The following is a 27,316-nucleotide window of genomic DNA, read 5'->3' as shown; positions in this document are numbered from 1 at the left end:
TTGAAAGAACAGCACAAGATGTACTTGTTTTAAAAGACCAACTACTGTTTAATTATTTGATATGAAGTTAAAATTATGCCAGTAATTTAGACTTTAGAAATTTTATTCCACGTGGTTAAATTTTGCCTTTTTAACTACTAAACTTATTATTTATATGCTAGAACCTAGAATCCCTAATTGTGTATATTTTGTTTTTATTTTAATTTTTTTGGAATTGTTGCATATTTTCTGAATAATCTTTCAGTATTTATGATAGCAAAACTTTGTAACTGAAATAACAAATTTGTTTCAGTATACTTTTTTTTTTTTTTTTTTTGAGGTGGAGTCTCACTCTTTTGCCCAGGCTGGAGTGCTCTGGCGTGATCTCCACTCATTGCAACCTCCACCTCCCTGGTTCAAGTGATTCTCCTGCCTCAGTTTCCTGAGTAGCTGGGATTACAGGCAAGTGCCACCACGCCCAGCTAATTTTTGTATTTTTAGTAGAAATGGGTTTCACCATGTTGGTCAGGCTAGTCTTTAACTCCTGACCTCATGATCTGCATGACTCAGTCTCCCAAAGTGCTGAGATTATAGGCGTGAGCCACCACACCTGGCCAGTATACTTTTTTATCATGCAAAATGACGTTTTAATAAATATTGTTTTAAGGATGGTCATTCTGTTTTATAAATACACGTTTATTAGAGGTCTTCTACTTATCTATATCAACATTAGGGATTTTAATGTAAATACCAAAATTAAGGATCATCAGTATTTTTTCTTTTGACTTGGTGTAATTAGCTCTTTTTTCTGAAGCTGAAATGAAGAAAGATTAAAGACTTCTCAAACATATTCTAGCTTTGGTTTAAGAATTCTAAAAGTACCCAAACTTGAAGAAACTCTTTACCTGTTTTTTTCATTGCTTAGTATTTATTCTCTGTTTTTCTATTTTTTTTTTTTTTTTTGGGTGGGGGGACCTAAATAAGGAGTCTCAATAAAATATCTAGGTTGAGCAATATTTTTATAAAGGTTTGAATAACTTGCTGAAAGCGTGTATTTTGTGTAAAGTGTGCAAAAGAAGGAAACAATTTACTTTCATTGGGAAGAGACTAAAAGGAAATATAAATACCAAGCTGTTAATAGAGGTTGCCTTCGGATAGTGGAATCATGGATTTTTTTTTTTTTTTTCCTATCTTTTCAGTTTTCTAAATTACCCACAGTGGTCACCTATAACCTTTTTCATTAAATGGGGAAAGTGTGAGCAATCGTGATTTAGGCACTGTTGTAAACTAGAAGTATTTCAGGGGGAAGAAATGGCAACTAGTAAATGGGACCATGCCTATTTGCCTACTTGGTGCTGCCCTTCTTGCTGTGTTGTCTCCTCCCTGGAAGAACTCTAGGCCCTTAGCCCTGAGGTGCTGTCTCCGCCTGGGGCTGAGCTTCCCACACTCCTGGGGTAACCCTTCTGCTTCCTTGCTTCCTAGGCCACAGGGCCAGGCACCTCAGAGAGAAGAATGCTTTTCCTTGCTTTTCTCTAGATATGCTTCTGTATTTGTTTTCAGTGTAGGTGACCTACCTTATGCTACTGAGGTCCCCTCATAGGGATAGAACTAATTTCATTCACCTTTTTCTTTTCTTAACTGCTCTAGGCTTTCTGTTAGATTTTTTAAAAATATGTGACTTCCAGCTTCTACATGGTAAATCTTCACACTTCAGAAAGCTTTTCCTTTTTGTAAGAAGTAGAAGCTCATTGGATTTACGTGTCAGCTCTATATTAATCTTAATTCCCCCATTCTGTTTCTGTGATCTGCTATGACATTAAAAAAAAATTGGTTTCTCTTTCTTCTTTCATTTTCCAGTGCCTTTATTACATGGAACAGTGTCCCCCTCACCCTCAGCTTCACCCTGGTTAGTTTACCAGGCTAACTACTTCGTGCTTCTTTGGTGAAGTTCTTATTCCTAAACGTATGAGGTTATGATATGGGCTCTGAATTCAGATTGACTCTCTCTTCCATTGTTTAATAAACTGTGTAAACTGTGCTTTAGTTTCCATATCTGTAAGAGGGAATACTAATATTATTTAACCTATAGGGTTAATAGGATTAAATTAGATAATACAGGTCAGTTGTACTTATAAGCACTTAAACTTTCCATTAGTTATTATAAACTATTATTATTAAGGATCATGCCAGTAAAATCGTCACCAAAGTTGACTTCATTATTTTGGCCTAATGTTATTGTAGACTATTATCTTTGATTCTGGGAGTAAGGCTAAGTTGTCCTTTGAATGAGATAAGGACCTCGAAATCAGTTGTTAAGACAATCTTAAAATGCTTTAATGAGGAGATAAAAATGACTGAACCAGCCTGTTGTTTTTATATTGGATCAATATAGCTTTGTACTGTACATTGGAAATAAAAGTTTTTTCTGAGTAAATTAGTAAGATGTAGAAAAGATATTAAGGTTTATTTTAAAATAAGCTCTAAATAGAAATGATAATCTGATCATAAATGAGAAGAATGTGAAAAATATTTAATGTGCTGGTGCTCCCACTCAAAAGTTAAAACTTTACTACATATTTTCAGTTCTCTTAACATTTGAAAATTTTGCTAAATCTCAAATATATTCCAGAAATTTAAATGGAAAGACCTTAATAAAATAGTCAAATGCTCTTACTTTAGAAATTGAGGCACTGAAGTTCATTTCTCCTATTCTACATTGATGTTTCATTTTGACTATATATTTAGTGAGTTAATGGCAGTAAAAGCAGTTTTACTTTTTTTCTGAAAGCCTCATATTGGACGACTTTATAACTTGCCTCTTGAAGTATGTATATTTACTCATACAAATCAAACACTGATGTCTGTGAAGTTTCATGTCATCTTTTATATTTGAATTTTGTTCATATACTTAACTGTCGCCCAGGCTGGAGTGCAGTGGTGCGATCTCAGCTCACTGCAACCTCCGCCTCCTGGGTTCAAGTGATTCTCTTCTTCAGCCTCCCAAGTAGCTGGGATTACAGAGAGGTGCCACCATGCTGGCTAATTTTTGTATTTTTAGTAGAGAAGGGATTTCGCCATACTGGCCAGGCTGGTCTGGAACTCCTGACCTCAAGTTATTTGCCCGTCTCAGCCTCCCAAAGTGCTTGGATTACAGGCATGAGCCACCATGCCTTGCCAAGTTTTTAATTGATGGCATTTTAAAGAATACCTCATATTCTATACTTTCCTGACATTTCCCCCACATATATGAATTTAAAATCAGAGTATAGCTGTTACATGCATTTGTTACTTGGTAATAAAAGTATTTGGAAAATCACTGATCTTAGAATTTTAATAAAAGACATTCATTTAAAAAAATATTGGATATATTGAACGTAAAATGAGGAATTCATATTTTCCAGTAAAGCATTTTGGTTTCGACATAGACAGTGCTTCACACTACCCCGCTTCATTAAGAAAAACTTTTTTTTTTTTTTGAGATGGAGTCTTGCTCTGTCTTGCAGGCTGGAGTGCAGTGGCTTCGGTTCACTGCAACCTCTGCCTCCTTCATTCAAGCGATCCTCCTGCCTCAGCCTCCTGAGTAGCTGGGATTACAGGTGTGAGCCACTGTGCCCAGCTTCATTTCAGTTTTTAACTTGAGCCTACATTTGAGTTTTTTGTTTTTTTTAGACGGAGTCTTGCCCTGTCACCCAGGCTGGAATACAGTGGTGTGATCTTGGCTCACTGCAACCATTCCCAGCTAATTTTTATATTTTTGGTAGTGCTGGGGCTTCATCGTATGGGCAGGCTAGGATTGCAGGCATGAGCCACCACACCTGGCCAAATTTGAGATACTTTTTAAAAGATAAAATCTTTGTTGAGGCGTATCAAGAATTACTACCTATCTTGGAGGAGAGATGTGAATTCCACCAACATAGATATTCTAGTTTGCAGTGAACTGTTAGGGATGCTGTACTTTTGACTCTTAGTGTTTTCTTTGTGGCTTGTGGCCCTCCTTTCAACTCTATTAATATGTAATTGAAGTGTACTAAATGCATATACTTGTTTTTATGCTTTTTCAATTTATTTTTTATTTCTTGAAGGGGGGGTGGGGTCTATCTATGTTGTCCAGGGTAGTCCTGAACTTGTGGCCTAAAGTGATGCTCCCACCTTGACATCCCAAAGCACCGGGATTACAGATGTGAGCCACTGCATTTAAAATGCATGTATTTAAAGTGTACAGTTTGGTTAGTTTTGACATAAGCATATATCTGAAATATCATTCCCAAGAGCCTGCTCTCTGTGTTATATCCTTTCCTCTCCTCCTTTCTTCAGGCAAGGGGGTTTTTGTCACCATAATTAGTTTACATTTTCTAGAATTTCTCTGAAAGTGGAATCACACATACTTTTTAAACCTGACTTTTCTCACTTAGCATAATAATTTGGAGATTCATGCATGTTGTTGCATGTGTAATAGTTGGTTCCTTTTTATTGCTAAGTAGCATTTCATTGTATGGATAGATCACCATTTATTTATTCATTGATCAGTTTATTGACAATTGGGTTTCAGTTTTTAGCTCTTAAAAATAAAGCTTGATATAAATATTTGTGTAGAAATCTTTGTGTGAACATAAATTTTCATTTCTCTTAGCTAAATACCTAGAAGTAGAGTCGGTGGGTGGAATGGTAGCTGTGTAATGTTTTAAGAAAACTATATTTTTAAAAGTTTGTATGATTTTACATTCCTACCAGCAATGTGTAGAGCTGTTCCACATCCTTACCAACACTAGATATGGTCATTTTTTCTCATTAACCATTCTTGTGGAAATACAGTGGCATGTCAGGTGATTTTAGTTTGCATTTTCCTTATGTTTAATAATGTTGAATGTCTTTTCATGGTTTATTGGCCATTTCTAGAAGTTATTTTACGTTTTAGCCATTTCCTCACTGAGCTGTTTTATTTTTAAATTGTAGGAGTTCTTTTTTTTTTTTTTTTTTTTTTGAGACGGAGTTTCACTCTTGTTACCCAGGCTGGAGTGCAATGGCGCGATCTCGGCTCACCGCAACCTCCGCCTCCTGGGTTCAGGCAATTCTCCTGCCTCAGCCTCCCAAGTAGCTGGGATTACAGGCACGCGCTACCATGCCCAGCTAATTTTTTGTATTTTTAGTAGAGACAGGCTTTCACCATGTTGACCAGGATGGTCTTGATCTCTTGACCTCGTGATCCACCCACCTCGGATTACAGGTGTGAGCCACCGTGCCCGGCCAGGAGTTCTTTATATATTGTGGATACAAGTCCTTTATCTAATGTATGTATTACAAGTGTTTTCTTTCTGTGGTTTGCTTTTTTGTTTTCATAATGGTTATCTTTTGAAGAACTTTTTTTTTTTTTTACTTTGAAGCCCAGTTTACTAATTTTTCTTTTATAAATCATGCTTCTTTGTGTTTTGAGAAATTGTCTAGTCTAAGTTCAGGAAGATATTCTCCCATCTTTTTAGATTTTTATATGAAGCATAGATAGTTTTACATTTAGGCCTGGGACCCTTTTTGAATTAATTTTTGTGTATTATGTAAAGTGTCAGTGTATGTTTTTCTCTCTACCTGTGGATATCCAGTTGATCCACTTTGTTGAAAGACTTTTCCTCTAGTGATTTGTCTTTACAACTTTGCCAAAAATCAGTTAACCAAACATGTAGGTCTGTTTCTGAACTCTTCTGTTTTATTGATCTGTCACTTTACACCAATCCCAAAAGGCCTTGACTACTGTTGTTTTATAGTAAATCTTGAAATCGGGATAAATCTTTCAACTTTGTTCTTTTAAAAATCTGCTCTGGTTATTCTAGGTCTTTAATGCCAGCTTGCCAATTTCTGCCAGAAAGGCTGCTGCAATTTTGATTGGGGTTGCATTGAATATACAGACTTGGAGAGAAGGGCCGTTTTTACAATATTTAATCTTCCAACCCATGAACTTAGTACCATTTACTTAGATCTTCTTTAAGTTTTCTTAGCAATATTTTGAGTTCTAAGTGTAGAAGCCTTGTATGTGGGGTTTTTTTGTAATTCGTTTTTGTTTTTGTTTTGAGATGGAGTTTCACTCTTGTTGCACAGGCTGGATTCAAGTGATTTTCATCCCTCAGCCTCCCCAGTAGCTGGAATTACATGCCTGGCCGATTTTGTATTTTCAGTATTGACGGGGTTTCACCGTGTTGGTCAGGCTGGTCTCGAACTCCTGATCTCAGGTGATTCACTGCCTTGGCCTCTCAGGGTGCTGGGATTATAGGCTTGAACCACTGCACCCGGCCTGTCTTTTATTAAATTTACACTTAGAAATTTTACATTTTTGATGCTATTATAAAACAGTTGTTTTTCTTAATTCTACTTACTTTCCAATTTATTGCTTGCTAGTATTTAAGAATTCAGCTGATTTTAATACATTAACCTTTTATCCTGTAGTTTTGTTAAATTCACTTATGGATTATAGTCATTGTTTTCTAGATTCTCTGGGATTTTCTATATAAACAGTGATATCTATAAATAAGGAGATGGTAATTTTTCTTTTCCAATCTTTATGCCTATTTTTTGTCTGTAGTTATTCTTGCCTTATAACTTTCCTGCACATCAATGTTGAATAGAAATGGTAAAACCAGGCCGGGTGTGGTGGCTCAAGCCTGTAATCCCAGCACTTTGGGAGGCCGAGGTGGGCGGATCACGAGGTCAAGAGATCGAGACCATCCTGGCCAACATGGTGAAACCCTGTCTCTACTAAAAATACAAAAAATTAGCTGGGCGTGGTGGCGTGTGCCTGTAGTCCCAGCTGCTCAGGAGGCTGAGGCAGGAGAATTGCTTGAACCCGGGAGGCGGAGATTGCAGTGAGCCAAGATTACGCCACTGCACTCCAGCCTAGGGAAGAGTGAGACTCTGTATCAAAAAAAAAAAAAAAAAAGAAATGGTAAAACCAGGTATCCTTGCCTTCTTCCTGATCTCAGGTTGAAAAATTCAGTCTTTAACTGTGATGTTAGATGTAGGTTTTTCATGGATGCCCTGTATCTGTTTGTAGAAGTTTCCGACTAATTCTAGTTTACTGAGGTTTTTTTTTTTTTTTTAAATCATGAGTGGATGTTGAGTTTTTGTCAAAAGCTTTAAAAAAAAATCTATTGACATGATCAGATGGGCTTTCTGCTTTATTCTGATAATATGGTATGTTACATTAATTGGTTTCCAGATGTTTAAACTAACCTTGCATTTCTAGGATAAACTACTTGGTTATATTTTAGTATCATTTTTATATAAAAGCATTCAATTTTTAATTTTTGTGATGATTTTTGTATCTATATTCTTTAGGGATCTTGTTCTATTATTTATGTATTTATTTATTTATAATGTCTGTGAGGTTTTGGTGTTACAGTTGTATGACCTCAAAAAGTGAGGTGGGCAGTGATCTCCTTTTTGTTTGAGAAACTTTGCATAATTTTTGTATTATTTCTTCTTTGAAAGGACTCACCAGTGAAACAAACTGTGGCTTTCTTTTTGGGGAAGGTTGTCTCACTCTGTTGCCAGGCTGGAGTACGGTGGCGGAATCTTGGCTCAGTGCATCCTCTGCCTCCCAGGTCAATCGATTCTCCTGCTTCAGCCTCCTGAGTAGCTGGGACTACGGGTTTGCGCTACCACACCCAGCTAATTTTTGTATTTTAGTAGAGATGGGGTTTCACCATGTTGGCCAGGATGGTCTTGATCTGTCTCTTGACCTTGAGATCCGCCCGTCTCAGCCTCCCACAGTGCTGGGATTATAGGTGTGAGCCACCGTACCCAGCCAGGGATGGTTTTTAATTATAAAATTAGTGTTTTTAAATAAATAAGGGATATTCAGATTCTCATATCAATTTTAGTAAGCTTTATTTTCCAATAAGTCTGTTTCTTTTATCTACATTGTCAAATTTGTTGGCATAAGGCTATTTTTACTATTGCTTATTTTTTAAATGTTTGTAGGATTGATGGGGATGCCCCTTATTTCTATTATTTTTTTTCTCTCTCTGTGTCTAGCTTGAGGTTTGTAAAAATTTTTTCAAAGAAGCAGAGTTTGATTTTGTAATTGTCTCTATTGTCTTTATAGATATATATACACACACACACACACACACACACACACACACACACATCCTGCCATATCTTTGTTATTTCCTTTCTTCTACTTACTTTTGGTTTACATTCTTTTTCCAAGTTTTTTTTCTGTATTGTTTAGAATATTAGCATTTAATGTAATTATTGGTTGTTGGAATTTTAGACCTGCCATCTTACTATTATTGGTTTTGTTTGTTCTTTCTGTTTTTTTTTTTTTTTTTTTTTTTCTTTTCTGTTTCTTTTTTCTTAACATCTTTGAAGTTTTAACATTCCATTTTCATTTGTCTCTTACCTTTCTGGCCATATCTTTTTCTGTGAGGGGTGTGTGTGTGTGTGTGTGTGTTTGTGTGTGTGTGTGTGTGTGTAAGTAGTTGCTCCAGGTGCTAAATATATTTAACCTTTTATAATCAACTTAAGAGTTATTATTTTATCGCTTTATGTAGAATGTAGAAGGCTTGCAGCCATATAAGTCCCTTTACTCTCCCCCCACAGACATTGTTATAGTTGTCATATGTGTTATATTTATGTTGAAACCCTGCTACACAATGTTACAATATTTGCTTTCAAAAGTCCACATATTTTAAAGAGCTTAATAGGAAAAATAATTTTATATTTACTCAGATGTTTACCCTTTCTTTTGCTCTGCCTTGATTCTTAAAGATCTAAGTTTCTCTATAAATTTTTCATTTAATTATTTTTAAACTAGTTTTTCTTTCTCTGCTGATAACTTGTATCTTTCCATTAATTTGTGTTTGTGTTTGCCTCATGGAAAACAGGGGTAATAGCTGTTCTAGAGTCTTTGATAATTTCAACATTTTTATTGTCTTAGAGTTGGCATCTGTTGATTGCAGTTTGTTGTTGTTGTTTTTTTAGCATTTGTCAGATTTTCCTACTTCTTTGTATGTGCAGTGGTTTTGGATTATATCCTGAACATAGTGAGTTTCATGTTGTATAGGTGTTGTGTGCTGTTGTAATCCTCTGCAGAATGCTGTTTATTTCAGCAGGTATCTAACGTGGTTAGATCTACCTTGGTTATATACCAGACTACAGATTCTCTGTGCTGTCTGTGGACATGAGCTCCTTTCTTAGTTCAGTTTTCAAGAAAATTGCTGTGTTACTTTGAGTCTGCCCTGCATATCTATAGCTCAGGTGTGAGCCTGAGGCTAGTGGGAGTTCATTCACACAATGAGAGGTCCCTGTTTCCTCCAGAGCTTTTTCCTCTCTGGTTTTCCACACTTTATAGCCCAAACGGGCCTTTTTTATTAGTTCCTTTAACCACAAAGACTGTGTTTCTGTTGGAGTTTTAGTCTCTGCACCTGTGCTTCACTGTGTTGCTCCCTGGCTCCCTAACTGGGACCCACCCGTGGGGCAGAGTTGTAGAGAAAAGACTACAAAACAGAAATGGTTTACTAGCCTCCAAGATCTTCCTACTTTTGCCTACTTCTCATTGTCCTCAAATATTATAGTTACATTATATGTATATCTGTAAGTAAAAATGGTCTCTTTTTAATGCCTCCAGTATCATAGTTTAGTATTAAGCTAATGCTGACTTCATACAATCATTGTTTCTGGTGGTGGCGCGTGCCTGTAATCCCAGCTATGCAGGAGGCTGAGGCAGGAGAATTGCCTGAACCCGGGAGGCGGAGGTTGCAGTGAGCTGAGATCGCGCCATTGCACTCCAGCCTGGGTAACGAGAGCGAAACTCCGTCTCAAAATAATAATAATAATAATAATTGCTTCTGAAGATAATTTTCGAGATTTATAGGGAGGTAGAAATGCATGAATTTCCTCTGGCTTTGCCATTTGTTGCACAGTATTATATATAACATTTTCTTAGCCAAAAGGTTTAAAGAAAATATTAGCAAATCAAACCTAGTTGTGTAGTTCAGGAATAACATACATATATGAATTAGGTCTATTGTACAAATTCTAGGATAATTTAATATTAGCACATATATTATTATAATTCAGAATGTAAGTAAAGGAGAAATTCATTATTATCTCATTAGATGTTTAAAGAAAACTTCAGAAAAAAATTAGCCGCCATTTCTTAATAAAATTATAAAAAGTAGGAATAGAAGGAAACTACATAAACATGGTAAATAATCTTTACTAAAATATAACAACAAACCAACCTATTAAAATATGAAATACCAAAACTATCACAGTGAAAATCTTAAGGTAGTATAAAAATTATTGCTATCACAACTAACTGTTTTGTATAGTTTAGTGTTATTGCTTTGGGCTAGTAGTGTAAGGCTAAATTCTTTGTTTTCAGAAGATACAGATCTAGGAAATCTAGATCTATATGTGAGACTATTGGCACTAATAAGAAAATGTGGTAAAGTAGCTGGTTACAAAGAAGAGAAACCAATTACCTCCTTATTTTCCAGCAAAGTAAAAACTGAAAGTAAAACTGAATGGGGTGAGCGCGGTGGCTCACACCTGTAATCCTAGCACTTTGGGAGTCCGAGGCGGGTGGATTGCCTGAGCTCAGGAGTTCAAGACCAGCCTGGGCAACATGGCGAAACTCCATCTCTAAAATCAAAACAAAACAAAAAAACTGAATGAAAAGAATATATTCTCATATGTTGAGTATCTGTTTTACTATGCATTTAAAATCCAGAACTTACCTTTTTTGAGAAGCTCTTCAAAAAGATGTATGACATGTTGATTCCAAAAGAACATTGTGAGGATTAAGTGAGATAAAACACATGAAAAATTTTTAAGAAAATTATCAAGATTGCTTATATAATATATTGACTGAGAAACTGAGGAGGAAATGAAGGGCAGCTGCAGTTTCTAAAGGGAATCTACAGTGAGTAGTAGTAGTCCAGTTCACAACTAGATTTCCAGACCTCTGGTTAACTACGGTCCCGTACTTGTTTTCTCATTTCCTTCCCTGAAGTCTGCAATAATCTCAAAGGAAGCTTAAAATGTTAATTCATAGCTAAGCAGATAGGGGGGTGGCACCTCTAATCCCAGTCACTTGGGAGGCAGAGGCAGGAGAATCACTTGAACCCAAGAGGTGGAAGTTGCAGTGAGCCAAGATTGTGCCACTGCACTCCCGCCTGGGCAACAGAGCAAGACTCTGTCTCAAAAAAATAAAATAAAATAATAAAATACATAAACAAATCTTAATTCATAAGGAGAAAGATAATAGTAAAGGAGACAATGACCAAAGATTTTAACAATTTCTACAAAACCTGAAAGTGAATGGAGGGAGTAGTAACTGAGTTCACAGGGGAAGATACCACCTGAGGACCTACAGAGGTCAATTACAGAGATGTAAATCAACATGCCCCAGGGATAGCTTGAGGGAATTCCTGTACTTGGAGGCTCCCTATATTCCAAAAGGCAGAAGTCAGTTTTACAGCTCACAGTGGCAATTCCTTAAAAGTCCATATCTAGATCTTCTAGGCCTTCCTCTTCTATACCTCAGCAGATGGGTACAGATTTCAATCCCCTGTTTGCTGGGGAAATGTGAGGAGCACCAGAACCAGAAGTGCTCCAGACTAGGTGAAGTATGGGATTGAAGGTCAAGTGATCCTGTACAGGACTGCACACTGAAGTGTAGGGTCCTACCTCTTTTTCCCTTCTTCACTGCTCCCCAAGGCAGCACTCAGGTGAGTTGATCCCTTCACATCTCACCCAACAGTTCTTTCTATCTGGCAAAACTTAACAGCTTCTGTGAAAGAATCTCCGCATACTGAACATCTGGAGGTCTCCCAATCAAAAGGTGACTCAGTATACCTGAAGATTTTACATAGAAGCCCATTAGTCAACAAACCTGACACTCACACTGAGCTTGGGCAGTCTTTTAGTGCCTCATTGTTAAATATGGAGATGCATCCAGGGATCACTAGATATATGAGGAAAGCCTTAAAAGTGAAAGAGATGGCCGAGGCAGGTAAGCATGAGGTCAGGAGTTCAAGACCAGCCTGACCAACATGGTGAAAACCTGTCTCTACTGAAAATAGAAAAATTAGCCAGGCGTGGTGGCAGGTGCCTGTAATCCCAGCTCAGGAGGCTGAGGCAGGAGAACTGCTTGAACCTGGGAGGTGGGGGTTGCAGTGAGCCGAGATTATGCCATTGCAATCCAGCCTGGGCAACAGAGCGAGACTCTGTCTCAAAAAAAAAAGGGGGTGGGGTGGGGAAAGAGACTCAAACCAGTTAGTGAGCCAATGAACAAAAAAAGGAACCTAGAGGAATCTAATGATCCAAGAAACAGAAGAAAACTGAAAGCAAAATAAAATAATCAGAGGAAATTAAAGTGCCATTTAAAAAAAAAAAAGAACAGAGTAGGCATAGAGAACAAGAAAGTGCTTTTAGAAATTTAAAAATGTGATGGGGGAAAGAACTTCTGTGGACAGATTGAAAGATGAAATTGTGGTATATTAGGGCAAGAGACTCATTTAAAAAAAATCTAAATTTGTCTAAGATTTTATATCTGTCAATATTTAGTACTCATTATTTATTCTTTTTCGTTTGTTTGTTTTTTGAGGCAGAGTCTCACTTCCATTGCTCAAGCTGGAGTACAGTGACACCACCGTCTCAGCTCACTGCAGCCTTGATCTCCTGAGCTCAGGTTATTCTGCCACCTCTGCCTCCTGAGTAGCTGGGACTACAGGCTTGTGCAACCACTTTTTGTATTTTTAGTAGTAACAGGGTTTTGCCATGATGCCCAGGCTGATCCTGAACTCCTGGACTCAAATAATCTGCCCAACTCAGTCTCTGAAAGTGCTGGGATTACAGATGTGAGCCACTGTGCCCAGCTAGTATTCATTTTTAACTGTGCATTTACTCTGTCAAAATTAAATTAAACATAGGGGAAAATATTCACTAAATCTAGATTTTTGTTTTTAGCTGGAGAAAGGACTGGCTTTTTTTCACATTGGCTGTTCATGAATAAATAATACCTGATGGAGATTTTTGGAGCATTAGATTTGTGTTTGGTATTCTGGGACAGGTGTTAGTGGAATATGTGTTGTTTACAGTCTTTAAAAACACTGCGGAGTCCTGCTAATTCCACAGCCTTTGGTCACCAAATGAATGGGATTGCTGTAATCACTTACCCTCTCTGATTTTCATTTTCCTGATCCATGATATGGGGATGGTAATAATGGTAACCTTTCTCACAGGGCTGTGATGAAGAGTAGAAGAGATAAGACCTATAAATTACCTAGTAAAATGTGTAGCATGTACTAAGTGCTCAATGAAAAGAAGCTGTGATTATAACCATCAACTAGATGCACTGGTATTTATAGATGGTTAAGAAAAAGGCACAGTCAGCCCTCTGTATCCATGGGTTACACGAAGTTCAGGGTTTAACCTACAACAGATTGAAAACATACGGGGGAAAAAATTGTGTTTGTACTAAATATGTACAGACTTTTAAGCAATATAGTATAACAGTTGTTTACATAGCATTTATATTATATTAAGTATTGTAAGTAATCTAGAGATTAAAGTATACAAGAGGATGTGCTTAGTTTATATGCAAATACTGTGCCATTTTATATCAGGGACTTGAGGATCTATGGATTTTTGTTTTATCCATAGGAGGTCTTAGAACCAGTCTTCCTAGGATAATGAGGGACAACTGTATATTTAAAAAGTAACACACAAATGAATGAATTCCTTAATTGTAGAGCTATGCTCTAACTCTAGTATTTGTCTTCTGACCATTTAAGACAGCATGTTGGTGTGTTTATGATTATACAGGAATAAAGTTTTCATAAACTTAAATGTTGCATTTCAATTACAGGCGTCGATTAGCAAGGTAAAAGTAACAGAACCATGGCTCAGTTTCCAACACCTTTTGGTGGTAAGTTTTCAGAAATTTCCTTTTTTAATGTACTTTGGAACCAGATTTTAAAAACTTGATATTATGGCAAATTTAAAATTAAAAGTAGAAAAAATAATATAAGCAGCCTTCATATATTCCATCATATAGTTTCATTAATTATCAACTCATGCCCAATATTGTTTCATCTGGATTCTTTTGGAGCATCTCCCAGGCATCATATCATTTCATCTATAAATATTTTAGTATGTGTACCTAAAAGATAAGAAAATGTTTAAAGATGTAACTTCAGTACCATTATAACACCTACAAAAATTTATAATACTGGGCTGAGCGAGGTGGCTCACGCATGTAATCCCAGTACTTTGGGAGGCTGAGGTGGGTGGATCACCTGAGGTCAGGAGTTCAAGACCAGCCTGGCCAACATGGTGAAACCCCGTCTCTACTAAAAATACAAAAATTAGCCGGGCATGGTGGTGGGTGCTTGTAGTCCCAGCTACCTGAGAGGCTGAGGCAGGAGAATCGCTTGAACCTGGGAGGTGGAGGTTGCAGTGAGCTGAGATCGTGCCACTGCACTCCAGCCTGGGCAACAGAGCCAAGACTCCATCTCAAAAAACAAAAAAAGGTTTTGCAATACCATATTATCACACCTGTAAAATGCTTGCTATATCTAGTCTGTACCTTATAGTCTTTATACATTTCCTCGATAGTCTTGAGACATTTCTTGTGATGGTTTGTTTGTTTAAATTGGGACCCAAATAAGGTATAACCATTGAAATTAGGTCATATTTTTCCCAAGTCTCTTAGTGAATTTGCCCCCACTCCTCTGTTTTTTTATCAGCAAGTTATTTGTTGAAGTGATGGGGTCATTTACACTTTTTCAAAGCCTGGATTTGAAGCTTGACATTTTTTTTTTGGTTTTACTCTAGTTAGATAAACTAAAGTTTGAAACATATCAGACTGCATAAAATGTGTTTTTTGGGTAATTTTTTCTAAGGTCACTAAGAAATTGTTAAATGTTCTTGCTTATAGCCAAATTTTTTTTAAGTTATTTTTTAAACAAAAATACTAATTAAAAATACCTATTAAAAATCCATATTAATGGGTTACTCTTGAAAGCTGTCTAATCTCATCATTGAAGAGAGTAAAAGTCTCAATGCGATTCTGGTACAGAGATCTGTAAACTTTTCGAAATTATTAGTTATTCTGTTTTATTTTTGTTCCCCTTCTTAATAACTGCAATTTTTGGTTTTTGTTTATAGTTCTAGGGATGAATTCTGACAGGGCAGTAAAAATTTCTTCTAGAAATTTTAGAACTGTGAGGCCTGTGAGGGAGGGGGTCATCTCCGTCTTGGACACCACTTCATCCCCACAGTAAATACTGTTCTAGGTTCCTACTGTATCTGTCAGTGTCATACCAGACCCTGTAGAGAGGAGAGATGCAATGTTTGGACGTTTTTGCTTGTGTGCTGGGCACATTCACATCTTGTGTGAAACATACATATCATGTATTCCCAGTTTTGTGGAAAGTGTCCGAGCTTTTGAAAGTTTTCCCTGTATATAATCTAGAATTATTTTAGTCAGTTTGAGAAGACCTAGGACTAAAGTCAGCAAGATCTTGGTCGTAAGTGGACATCTAGTAAGTCTAAGAGCTGAAACTGAAGGAAAACCTAAAACCCATTCTTTTTGGCTATTATTTCATATCAGGACATCCCCCACCCCCACTTTTTTTTTTAACTCTGCTTCCTGCTCACTGAGATACCCAGTTTTTAAAACAGCTTTAGTGAAATGTAATTTATATTCCATAAAATTTGCTAGCTTTAACTGTATGATAATTTTTAGTTAATTTATAGAATTGTGCAACCATCACCACAATCTATTATTTTAATCACTCCCCAAAAGATTTTTATGGATATTAATCACACTCAACTTCTTCTTTCATAGCTTTTTGCCTGTGGCATTTAAGGCACTTGAGAGTGCAGTTTTAAGTTTAGGTTAATTTATTCTGTTGCTTGGGTTTATGTAAGTAAATGATTAATTTGCTATAATCTTGCTAACTATGGGATTATAGGACAAGTTTCTAAAAAAAGGAATGTGTGCCTCTTCTTTTCTTTCTCTCTCATTCTCTCTCTCTCTTTCTGTTTCTTACATTTTGTGTCCTGTTTTATACTTAATTTTCTAACTTTATATGCAAAACTTCCAAGGACAAGCAGATGTGAATTTATCAGGCCTTTATAATACATTGACAGAATCTTGAAGTGCTGTGGAAATAGTGTGTGAGAGCATTTTGTTTTCCTTTTCTCACTGAATAATTTGTTTGTCTTTTCTTTGGATTTTAGGCAGCCTGGATATCTGGGCCATAACTGTAGAGGAAAGAGCGAAGCATGATCAGCAGTTCCATAGTTTAAAGCCAATATCTGGATTTATTACTGGTAATCAGAGTCAGCATTTTATCATTCTTACTTATCAGTAGTGCAGATGTCTGTGGAAACTGTTATATAAAGCCAAGGTGGGCAAATATAACCAAGGAGAGACATTTACCTATTTTGCCTTAACCTTGAGCAGCCTGTCTTTTTACAGTTGTTTTACACATGATGGATTCATACTTTGTTTGCAATTTTTGGTGCATGTCAAACCACTTGTTTTGTGCATATAATTTGTGGAAACTGATTAAGAGCAAGGGACCAGTGGCTCACACCTCTAATCCCAGCACTTTGGGAGGCTGAGGCAGGCAGATCACTTGAGGTCAGGAGTTCCAAACCAGCCTGGCAAACATGGTGAAACCCCGCCACTACTTAAAATAAAAAATTAGCTGGGTGTGGTGGCAGGTGCCTGTAATCTCAGCTACTTTGGAGGCTGAGGCAGGAGAATTGCCTGAACCCAGGAGGCGGAGGCTGCGGTGAGCCGAGATCGCGCCATTGCACTCCAGCCTGGGTAACAGGAGCGAAACTCCGTCTCAAAAAAAATAAATAAACAAACTAATTTTCTTGTTTGATTGTTTTTTAAGAATTCACTTTAGAAAAAATAGGATCTTTATTGCCTGGGGAATTGGTTTTTTGTGTGTGTGTTTGTACCGTTATTCTCTTTTATTACCTGTTCATAATGGATGTGATTCTTTATTTTTTTTGTTTTTGTTTTTGTTTTTGTTTTGAGATGGAGTTTCGCTCTTGTTGTCTAGGCTGAAGTGCAGTGGTGTGATCTTGGCTCACTGCAACCTTCACCTTCTGGGTTCAAGTGATTCTTCTGCCTCAGCCTCCTGATTAGCTGGGATTACAGGCACCCGCTACTATGCCCAGCTAATTTTTTGTATTTTTAATAGAGATAGGGTCTTACCGTGTTGGCCGGGCTGGTCTTGAACACCTGACCTCAGGTGTAATTCTTAGTCATTTTTACTTATTCTTCATAATTATATCAGAAGTACCCAGAATTTGAAGTATAGGTATTGGGAATGGCAATGAAGTGAAAGTATGGTTCATCAGTTTCCTAAGGATTCCTGTAAATGTGCTTTTGCACAATGGGTAGCTGTTAATATCTTAGTTAATAGCAGATTAATTAAAGTGGAAAATCTATGCCAGCAAATGGTAGGCCCTTTTTGAGATGATTTTTTAAAGTGTTAAATTCTAAAGTCAGTGCTGTTGGATTCTTTTACCGTTGCCTATGGGCTTATCCTTGGAGTTTTATAACACACTCAAGTCTGTATTTATAATATAACCAGCCTCTTTTTAAATTTTGTAATTTTGCTATTAGAGGATTTCTGTCAGCTTTTTTTTTTTTTTTTTTTTTTTCTGAAACTTTAATTTTCTATTTAATTTACAGGTGATCAAGCTAGAAACTTTTTTTTTCAATCTGGGTTACCTCAACCTGTTTTAGCACAGATATGGTAAGTTGGAATTTTACATAAGCAGGTGGCAAAATAAAATATTGTTTAGTTCTTTTTGGTAGTATGATTTCTTATGTTATAAAAGGAGAACATATATCTCTAGCCTGAAATACCTTGTTACTTCTTACCAGAAAATTATGTCTGAAAAGTGTCTTTCTAATATGGAACTAAAACAAAATGGTGACATTTGAATGACAACACTGTCAAATAGTTAAATTTCCACAAAGACATCTAAATTTTGGTGTTCTCTCACTAGTTTTTGGCTTCATCCATATCACCCATATTTATTTGGATGGCCCACATTTCTTGCTTTATACTGGAATGATTTTTTATATTTCATTGAAGAATAAAAGGTAAAGGAAATATTTGAGAGTTAGTGCATGGTGAATACGTAATATCAATAGATAATGTTGAATTCTTTGACTATTGCAAATAGACATTCAATCTCTTAAGCCACAGAAAATACAGAGAGTATAATAAAAACGGTAGCAAATACAGTTTTGGATTCTAGGATCATGGCTTTGGAGAGCCATGCTGACTTCTGTTGTCCTGTAAGATGCCTCATTTTTTCACTAAGTGTGCTTAATACTTCACTTCCCTAAGTAAGCGATATGAAGGCAGCTTGCTATAAAGAAAGAGCACATGATTTCTAGTCGTACACCTGAGTTTGAATCCCAGCTGTACCATTTTCAGTGTCTCTGCTTTGGAGATACAGTTACTCTCTTTGACCTCAGTTTTCTAATCTAGAAAATAGGAATGCATATAGTTTTGTGAGAGTTGTTGAGAAGATTAGCAGAAAAACCAAGGGCTTACTGTGGCTCATGGCACATAATAGGCCCTCAAAATAAAGCCCCAAAAGGTATCATCTCCAGGGACTGGGTATTCCACATAACTAAATTTTTCAGCTAATTACTTTGTCCTCTTAAGTGACCAAGCCTTTTAATTTATAATCTTATGGGAATTAATAAAGGTTGACAGAGCTTTTTGTTTCTTTTAAGCAGAGTCTACAGAACACAATCTAAGCTTTTCTTGATGAAATGTCATCATGAAAATCAGTAACTCTGTCCTGAAATAGCAGAACTTTCATGGGATATATATATGTGTGTGTGTATTTGGATATATTTGAAATGAAATGAAATGATACCAGATCCCTGTGCTTTTTTTGGGTCTGCTTTATTTTCTTTTTCCTGGTTGTCAGCATATTGGCTGTTAGACTGTCTCTTTAAACCTAGTGTGCTTGCTCCTATGAAGCCATTCTGATTCTAACTTCTGATCTATTAGAGCTAGAAAACTCAGATAGCCAAGCGATTTTGGAATTATATTTTAGTAAAGTAAAAGTCTCAGATGGAGAAACAGCCCATAAGTAAGAAGTCATGCACAAGTGAGCACAGAAGTGCTGTTCTGTCAGTTAAACGTCAAGGTTTTAGACGCAAGAGACCTGTGGCACCTGTGTGAGTTGTAGTAAGCTTCCTCTGTTTTGCATCTCATACATGATCATGTTTCACACCATCAGGACCTCTCACTGGAACCTTCTTTCCCATATTTCACTTCCTCTACTGGATTATGCTTTTATGTCGCATTCTCAATTTTTGAAAATTCATTTATTCTTTCAACATTAAAACATTATTTATCAGATTTCTACTACAGGCCAGGGACTGTTAAGAGATGGGATCTTGCTGTGTTGCCCATGCTGGTCTCGAACTCCTGGACTCAAGCCATCCTCCTGCCTTACCTCCCAAAGTGCTGGGATTATAGGTGTGACCACCATGCCTGGAAATGACAACTGTCTTAACTGAAAAAAGTAACATTTGGCTGGGTGTAATCTCAGCTCTTTGGGAGGCCAAGGTAGGAGGATTGCTTGAGCCCAGGTGTTTGAGACCAACCTGGGCAACATAACGAGCCCTCATCTTTACGAAAAATAATTATTTTGAGTTAACTGGGCATGGTGGTGCATGCCTGTAGTCTTAGCTGCTAGGCAGGCTGAAGTGGGAAGATGGCTTGAGCCCTGGAGTTTGAGGCTGCAGTCAGCTATGATTGTGCCTCCTAGCCTGGGTGACAGAGCAAGACCCTGTCTCTAAAAAGTAAAAACAATTGTCTTAACTTTTCTAAAAACAGTTGTAGTTGTCTTAACTTTCGAAACTATTTTTACCTTAGTGGCCTAAAGTCAGGTTTTTATAGTGACCATTTTCATTAAAGATGGTAATTTGGCAGTCTTAGATTGAATCAAAAAAGTATTTTTTTTGTCTTTGATTTTTGTCTGACATTTTGCTAAATAAGTTTGTGATGGCATATTTTACTATCAAAAAATGTCATAAATCTCTTTTCCCAAAAGAAATATCTTTGAAACGTCGTTGGAAATTTCATGAACCACTGATAGCCTGCCCAGATGATGAGATAATGCAGTGCAAAGTATGAGTTTAACAAGATCTGTCTTTGAACTGAGCTGATTGATATTTATTCACATAGTAACCCTAGGCAGTACTTGATCTCTTAAAGCCTAGGAGTTTTTTTTGTTGTTGTTGTTTGTTTTGTTTGTTTGTTTTGAGACAGAGTCTTGCTCTGTCACCCAGGCTGTAGTACAGTGGCACTATCTCGGCTCACTGCAACCTCTGCCTCCCAGGTTCAAGTGATTCTCCTGCCTCGGCCTCCCAAGTAGCTGGGATTACAGGCACCCACCACCATGCCCACCTAATTTTTGTATTTTTAGTAGAGATGGGGTTTCACCATGTTGGCCAGGCTGGTCTCGAACTCCTGACCTCAAGTGATCTGTCCGCCTCAGCCTCCCAAAGTACTGGGATTACAGGCGTGAGCCACCGCATCTGGCCAAGCCTAGGTTTTTAAAATTTCAAGTAAGAGTAGCTGATCTAAAGAAGCAGCCCCCTGTAACCCCTATGCTAATCTTGTGTTTTTCTGTGATTTTTCTGGTAGGGTCTCAGGGTAAGTCCTTATTCCTTTTGGTAGAGAGAGGAGTGAGTTTCACTCTGAAGTTTTAGGCAGTCCTGTATCAGTCATCTGGGGAAGAAGATAATTTTTCGTTTGTTTTTGAGACAAGATCTTACTCTGTCACCCAGGCTGGAGTGCAGTGGTGTGATCATAGCTCACTGCACCCTCAACCTTCTGGGCTCAAACAATCCTCCCACCTCACCCTCCTGAGTAGCTAAGACTACCAGCATGCACCACTACACCCAGCTAATTTTTTTAACGTAGAGATGGGGTTTTGCCATGTTGCCGAGAGACTGGTCTTGAACTCCTAGACTCAAGCAGTCTGCCCGCCTCAGTCTCCCAGAATGCTGGGATTATAGGCATTAGCCACTGTACCCAGCAAAGAAGAGAGGTTTGGATTGAGAATTGGGAACTATGTCTAGTTTCTGTCTCTGAGCTTTACTTACTTTATTCTGGACTTTGTTTCAAATATTTGAGTGATATGAACTGATGGGTGGGTAGTATATGTTAGAAACCTTTATTATGTTTGAAACTGTATTCCAGTTAACTAATTTGTGAGCTTTTGAACTGTAATCTGTTAATGCTTTGGGGACTTCTTGTCTCTCCTAGCTGACTTCCAATTAATATAAGAAAATCTGAATTCTTAGAGGATGGAGTCAAGTTAGTGTGTGTAATGCCAAATTACAACCATGGCCAAAGATGATACATCTTCCTAGAAATTGTCTTATTAATAAGGAGCTGGAAGGAGGTTGGCAGATATCCTTTTGGCAATTGAAGTGCAAGGGAGGAGAATAAAAGCAGAGGGAATAGACAGGAGCCAGAATATACAGGAAGGAAAGACAGATAGGGGGAAAGAGACTGGATGAGGGCTTTGAAATCTGAGATGGAGGGCTGCAGAAATGGAAAGAAAAGGGGGAGTGAGGGAACACTACCTGGAAATAGGCCCTGAGAGGAAAGAAGGGAGCCAGATACATGAAGGCAAGGATTAGATCAACTCTATGATCTGGTTCAGAATGGGTGGGTCAGGGCAAACAGCCATACATTAATAGTTTGTACTCTTTTAAGACACTTCTGAGTATGTGTCAGAAGGGCCTTCAGTCCCAACAAGATCAATTTGCTAAACTCATACAAAAAAAAAAAAAAAAGAAGAAGAAGAAGAAGGTGTCCTGGACTCTTGATCCCCTCTCCTCCATCCCTCATTCCTAAGTCTTTATCATCTCAAATTTATGGCATTGAACTGAGATAGCAACTATCTATCTGGCTCCCCAAACCAACACCTGGTAACTACACTTGATTTCTCTCTTTTCTTCACCCTGCACACCCAGTCCATCAGCATGACTCCATTTACAGACCTTACCCCTAATCTGGCCACTTCTTTCTGTCTCTACTGTTACTATCCTAACCTGTCATCTCACCTGGGCCCACTGTTCAAGTATCTGGACTGGATTCTCTCTTTCACATTTGCCCCTGTAGATTCTAGTCTCCAAACAGCCTCTGGATTACTTTTTTTTTGAGACAAAGTCTTGCTCTGTCACCCAGGCTGGGCGGTGGCACGATTTGGGTTCACTGCAATCTTGCCTCACCACCACCTCTATCTCCCAGGTTCAAGCGATTCTTCTGTCTCAGCCCCTTGAGTAGCTGGGATTACAGGTGCCCACTACCAAGCCCAGCTAATTTTTGTATTTTTAGTAGAGACGGGGTTTCACCATGTTGGTCAGGTTGGTCTCAAACTCTTGACCTCAGGTGATCCACCCACCTCAGCTTCCCAAAGTGCTAGGATTACAGGTGTAAGCCACTGCATCCATGCCTGGCTAATTTTTTGTATATTGAGTAGAGACAGGGTTTCACCATGTTAGCCAGGATGATCTCAATCTCCTGACCTCATGATCCGCCTGCCTCAGCTTCCCAGAGTACTGGGGATTACAGGCATAAGCCACCACTCCCAGCTGTAACTGCCATATTTCCATAACATTAATTGAGAAAAGCATGTTTTGAGTATCATGACATTCTCAACTAAATGTTGGGATTGTGGTGTGTGGTTTAAAGTCAAGTCCCTAGAACCTCATGATTACGTTTCTTCTCACCCATGGAAACACTTCTGTAGGAAGCCTTTAGAGTCTAATTAAGCCATTACCTAAAGTCTTCTCCGATAATCTGCTCATTATATCACATTGGATATTCCTGTTTCTCACCAGAGACCATATTGGGCAGTGTTGTGGGGAATAGGGGGAGGGGACCTGCCTGGCTGATTGGTTTTAGTATGCATGTTGATGTTGATTTTGGTTAATGGGAACTATTGCCCCAAACCATTTTAAATAATTGAATGTCTTTGAAAAAATACTTAGCAAAGAAGGAAGTTCACCATTTCATTTTATTTAATTTCCTTTATAAAACCTGAAAGGTAGTACAAAAATAAAGCAACCAGAAACCAGTTTCAATTATGAACATAAATGCAAAAAATAAAAAATAAAAATCTTAGCAAATAGAATTCCACAATGTATGAAAAGAATACACCATGACCAACTTTATGCCAGAGGTGCAAGATTGGTTCAGAATCTAGAAAGTCTATCAACACTACTAGTCATTATTTCCGCATCTAAAAGGAAGCAGAAAACTTGTAATCAGATCGGCAATTACAGATTAGGCACCTGATGAAAAATACAGTAACCGTTTCTAATAAGTAGAAACTACTTAAATATCTGAGATTGCTATTGATGAAAAGAGTCAAACTGTAAAATACTTGAAAAGATTTATTCTGAGCCAGCTGTGAATGACCGATAGCCTGTAACACAGCCCTCAGGAGATCTTGAGAACATTTGCCCAGGGTGGTCAGTATACAATGTGGTTTTACACATTTTAGGGAGACATGAAACATCAATCAATACATGTAAAATGTACATTATTTTGGTCTGGAACAATGGGACACTTGGAAACAAGGCTTCCAGGTCATAGGTGGATTCAAGATTTTTTTATTGGCATTTCATTGAAAGAATTTGTGTGTGTGTGTGTGTGTGTGTTTAATTTTTTACTTTTGAGATGGAGTTTGGCTCTTGTTGCCTGGGCTGGAGTGCAATGGCTCGATCGTGGCTTACCACAACCTCTGCGTCCCAGGTTTAAGTAATTCTCCTGCCTCAGCCTCCTGAGTAGCTGGGAGTGTAGGCATGCACCACCACACCTGGCTAAGTTTTGTATTTTTAGTAGAGTTGGGGTTTCTCCATTTTGGTCAGGCTGGTCTTGAACTCCCAACCTCCAGTGATCCGCCTTGGCCTCCCAAAGTGCTGGAATTACAAGCATGAGCCACTGCCTGAAAGAGTTATTATCCGAAGAGCTGGATTCAATAGAAAGAAATGTCTGGGTTATCATAAGCGATTTTGGAGAACAAAGTTTTGTGGTTGAAGCCTCCAGGTAGTAGACTTCAGAGAAAGTAGGTTGTAAATGTTTCTTATCAGACTTTAAGAGCCTGTTTTATCATTCTTAAGGCCTGTGTTAATGCTAATGCTGGTCAGCTGGGCCTGAATTCCCAAAGAGAGGAAGGTATAATCAGGCATGTACTATTCCCCCTTCACATCATGGTGTAAACTAGATTTTTATGTTAACGTTGGGATGCCTTTGGCTGAGATGAAGGGTCCATTCAGATGCTTGGGGGGCTTGGAATTTTGTTTTTAGTTTACATTACTTTCCAGAAATCACTATTGGATGTCATTCAAAACAATGAAATCTATTAAACTATTAATTCTAGTAAATCTATTTCATTTAAATTCAGAACTGAGCAAGAAGGCATTCAGTAATGCCTTAGAGGCAATAAGATCAATAAAAAAGATTGGCCTAGCTGGGTGCAGTGGCTCACACCTGTAATCCCAGCACTTTGGGAGGCCAAGGCTGGCCGACGATAAGGTCAGGAGCTGGAGACCAGCCTGGTCAACATGGTGAAACCCCGTCTGTACTAAAAATACAAAAATTAGCTGGGTGTGGTGGTGGGCGCCTGTAATGTCAGCTACTCTGGAGGCTGAGGCAGAAGAATCACTTGAACCCAGAGGTAGAGGTTGCAGTGAGCAAAGATCGAGCCACTGCCTTCCAGCCTTGTTGACAGAGTGAGGCTGTCTCAAAAAATAAATAAATAAATAAATAAAAAGATTGGCTTAAATATTGGAAAAGAAAGATAATGTTCATTTTTTTCTAGTTATGTGATTGTATGCTTAGTAAACCCAAGAGATTTTAGTTTTAAAAATTAATAAGACTCCTAGGAGTCTGGTAGGATAACTAAATACAGCCTAAATAATTTTTTGAAATAAAAAATGTTCTCTGTGCTTGAAATAAGCACCTAAAAAATGGAAATGGTGAATGTTTCATCTAAAATTCTGGCAAAAATGATAAAATTCTTCAGAATACATTTAGCAAGAAAAGTATATTACTTATATGAAAAAAGTGATACAATTTTATTAAAGGAAATATTAGTATATTTGAACAAATGGAAAGAGTCTCTTTTCTTTGGTTAGGAAAATTATTGCTGCAAAAGCATTTTTGGTTTAATCAACTCTCCAAAAATCCCCTTCTGGGGCAGTTTTTGGATCCCGGTTAAGGCTGTTTGTATAATAGATAAAATTATCTAAAAGTTCATAGGAAAATAAACATCCGTGAATAACCAAGAAAAAAAAAAACTTTCCCAGACCTTAAATCACAGTATACCAGAGAGCCAGTATAAATCAGGTAGATCATTGTAATGTTGACCTGGAAATCGTCAGTCAGAACAGATAATCCAGAAATAGTTCCCACTTCATAGGAATATTTAATACATGATAAAAATTTATTTTAGTTCAGTGACAAGAAGATGGATTAATTAATAACTGTTACTGGAAAAGCTAGGAATACATGAAGAAATACGGTTGAACCCTGGGATAATTCCCCCATCCCACACAATTATTGGTTTAAGGATTAAAATGTAATAAAATAGTATAATGTTAGAAAATCAAGGACTAAAAACCATCTAATCATATGAAGAAAGAATATTTTACATAGGAAAATATAGAATTTCTATGCTGTAAATATACATAAATCAACAAAATGAATTTTTAAATATCTTTCAGCCATCTGCAGATAAACAGTTAATTTGTGATACTCTGTGAGCTTTTATAAATTGACAACAAAAAGACATGCAGTATATAGAAAATTTGGCAAAGGATTTGAATAAACCGTTCATAGACATGGCAATTCAAATAACAACAAAATGAAAAGTGATGCTCAGGTTCACAAGTATTGAGAGGAATTCAATTTCCACTGGCATGGTTTGCTGAAGGGCCCTTGACTACCGAAGTGGAGAACTCCCAGCAGGCAAAAAGGTTTCCGGAACCACAGGGCTCCATTTCCTGCTTTATGATCTTTATTTTCTGAATGATTGTGCCGACTTTTATAGTCTTGATCACTTTTAGAGATTTTTTATCTTTTTCTTATGCCATGCTTTTTATTGTGTTAGGTTTTCTTTCATTCATTCATTCATTCTTTCTCTTTTTTTTTTTTTTTTTTTTGCTATTCCCCTGCCCACCCTCACATTTTCTTTCTTTAACTCTGGCTATGCATGATGAAATTCTGTGTAACTTAATTTTTTTTGTGAACACTATCTGGATATGGCTCAGTCTAAAAAACGGCTAGTCATGGTATTTTAAATGAACTGTTGTCTTTAGATCTTTCAAATACATTTTTTGTAACATTGATTAAAAAAAATAAATCCTTATGCTTTTACCATCTAGATTAAAAGAAATAAAATCCGAATAAGGCTTTTTTATGCAGAAGAGGTTAAATCATGAATATGCACAGTTTGACATAATGTCATTTCCATTTACAAGGACAAACTTTCATTTCTTTTGCTTGGCCTTCTACACTTGATCTTAGCAAAAGGCCAAGAAGTGAGTCCTTTTGCTTACTCTTCTTTGAAAGAAAATACTTTACATTAAAGCTCATTATGGGTTGTACTTGGACCACGTATATTTGAGCACCATTTCAAATAGCAAACACATTTTGTAAGCTGAGTTACAATATTGTTGAGTGATATGGAGCACAATTCTAAAGAAAAGTTAGTTTCAAGAGCTTTAGAGGTATAGTAGCATTATAGTTTAGTAACCCTAGCATAGCATAGGTAGGTCATGTCGTGTTCCCACGCTGAGGTTTTCAGAACTCCATAGAGAAGTTACTACAATCTAAGTATCTCTAGCAGTAACATTCTCTGTTTCTAAATCTTTTTCTTTTCTAATAGCTTTATTCTGAAAGAATTCATATAATAAAATTTAGTCATTTAAAGTGTCAAATTCATTGGTTTCAGTTTATTCAGAGTTGTGCAACAGTCACTATCATCTAACTGTAGAATGTTTTCATCACTTCAGAAAGAAACCCCTTTCGATGTCTAAAGAACAAATCCTCACACTGGGGCTGAAAGTTACCTGGTAAAGTAGCAGAGTGAAAGATATTTTATGTTTATATAAAACTTTGCCAGTATTTACAGGCTATTCCCTGAAGCTTGGTAAACAGTTAATGTTTTCTGTTGTTCTCCCTAGGGGTAAGGGTGCTAATTATTTTGTTTTCGCTTGGTGGGAGTGGTGGTTTTGGAAAGGTTCTTTTAT

At 37.3% G+C, this 27,316-nt stretch overlaps 1 protein-coding gene across 12 annotated transcripts in view; it reads left to right on the top strand.

The window, feature by feature from the left end:
- ITSN1 (intersectin 1) overlaps positions 1–27,316 on the top strand; it is a 248,418-nt gene that overhangs the window by 53,077 nt on the left and 168,025 nt on the right. For 9 of the 12 annotated variants that reach the window (XM_074389318.1, XM_074389319.1, XM_074389315.1 and 6 more), the window contains exons 2-4: positions 13,844–13,903; positions 16,222–16,314; positions 17,699–17,762. The exons of 1 other annotated variant lie outside the window; for it this stretch is intronic. In XM_074389318.1, coding sequence (XP_074245419.1) covers positions 13,876–13,903; positions 16,222–16,314; positions 17,699–17,762 — 185 coding nt within the window. In that variant the 5' untranslated portion in view covers positions 13,844–13,875. 2 more of the 12 variants (XM_074389314.1, XM_074389316.1) reach the window with 2 other exon arrangements.

The sequence above is a fragment of the Saimiri boliviensis genome, chromosome 18, assembly GCF_048565385.1.
Source record: "Saimiri boliviensis isolate mSaiBol1 chromosome 18, mSaiBol1.pri, whole genome shotgun sequence".
NCBI classification, from domain to species: Eukaryota; Metazoa; Chordata; class Mammalia; order Primates; family Cebidae; genus Saimiri; species Saimiri boliviensis.
The sequence above is the reverse complement of the archived record's forward strand: the minus strand, read 5'-3'. Positions and strand labels throughout refer to the sequence as shown.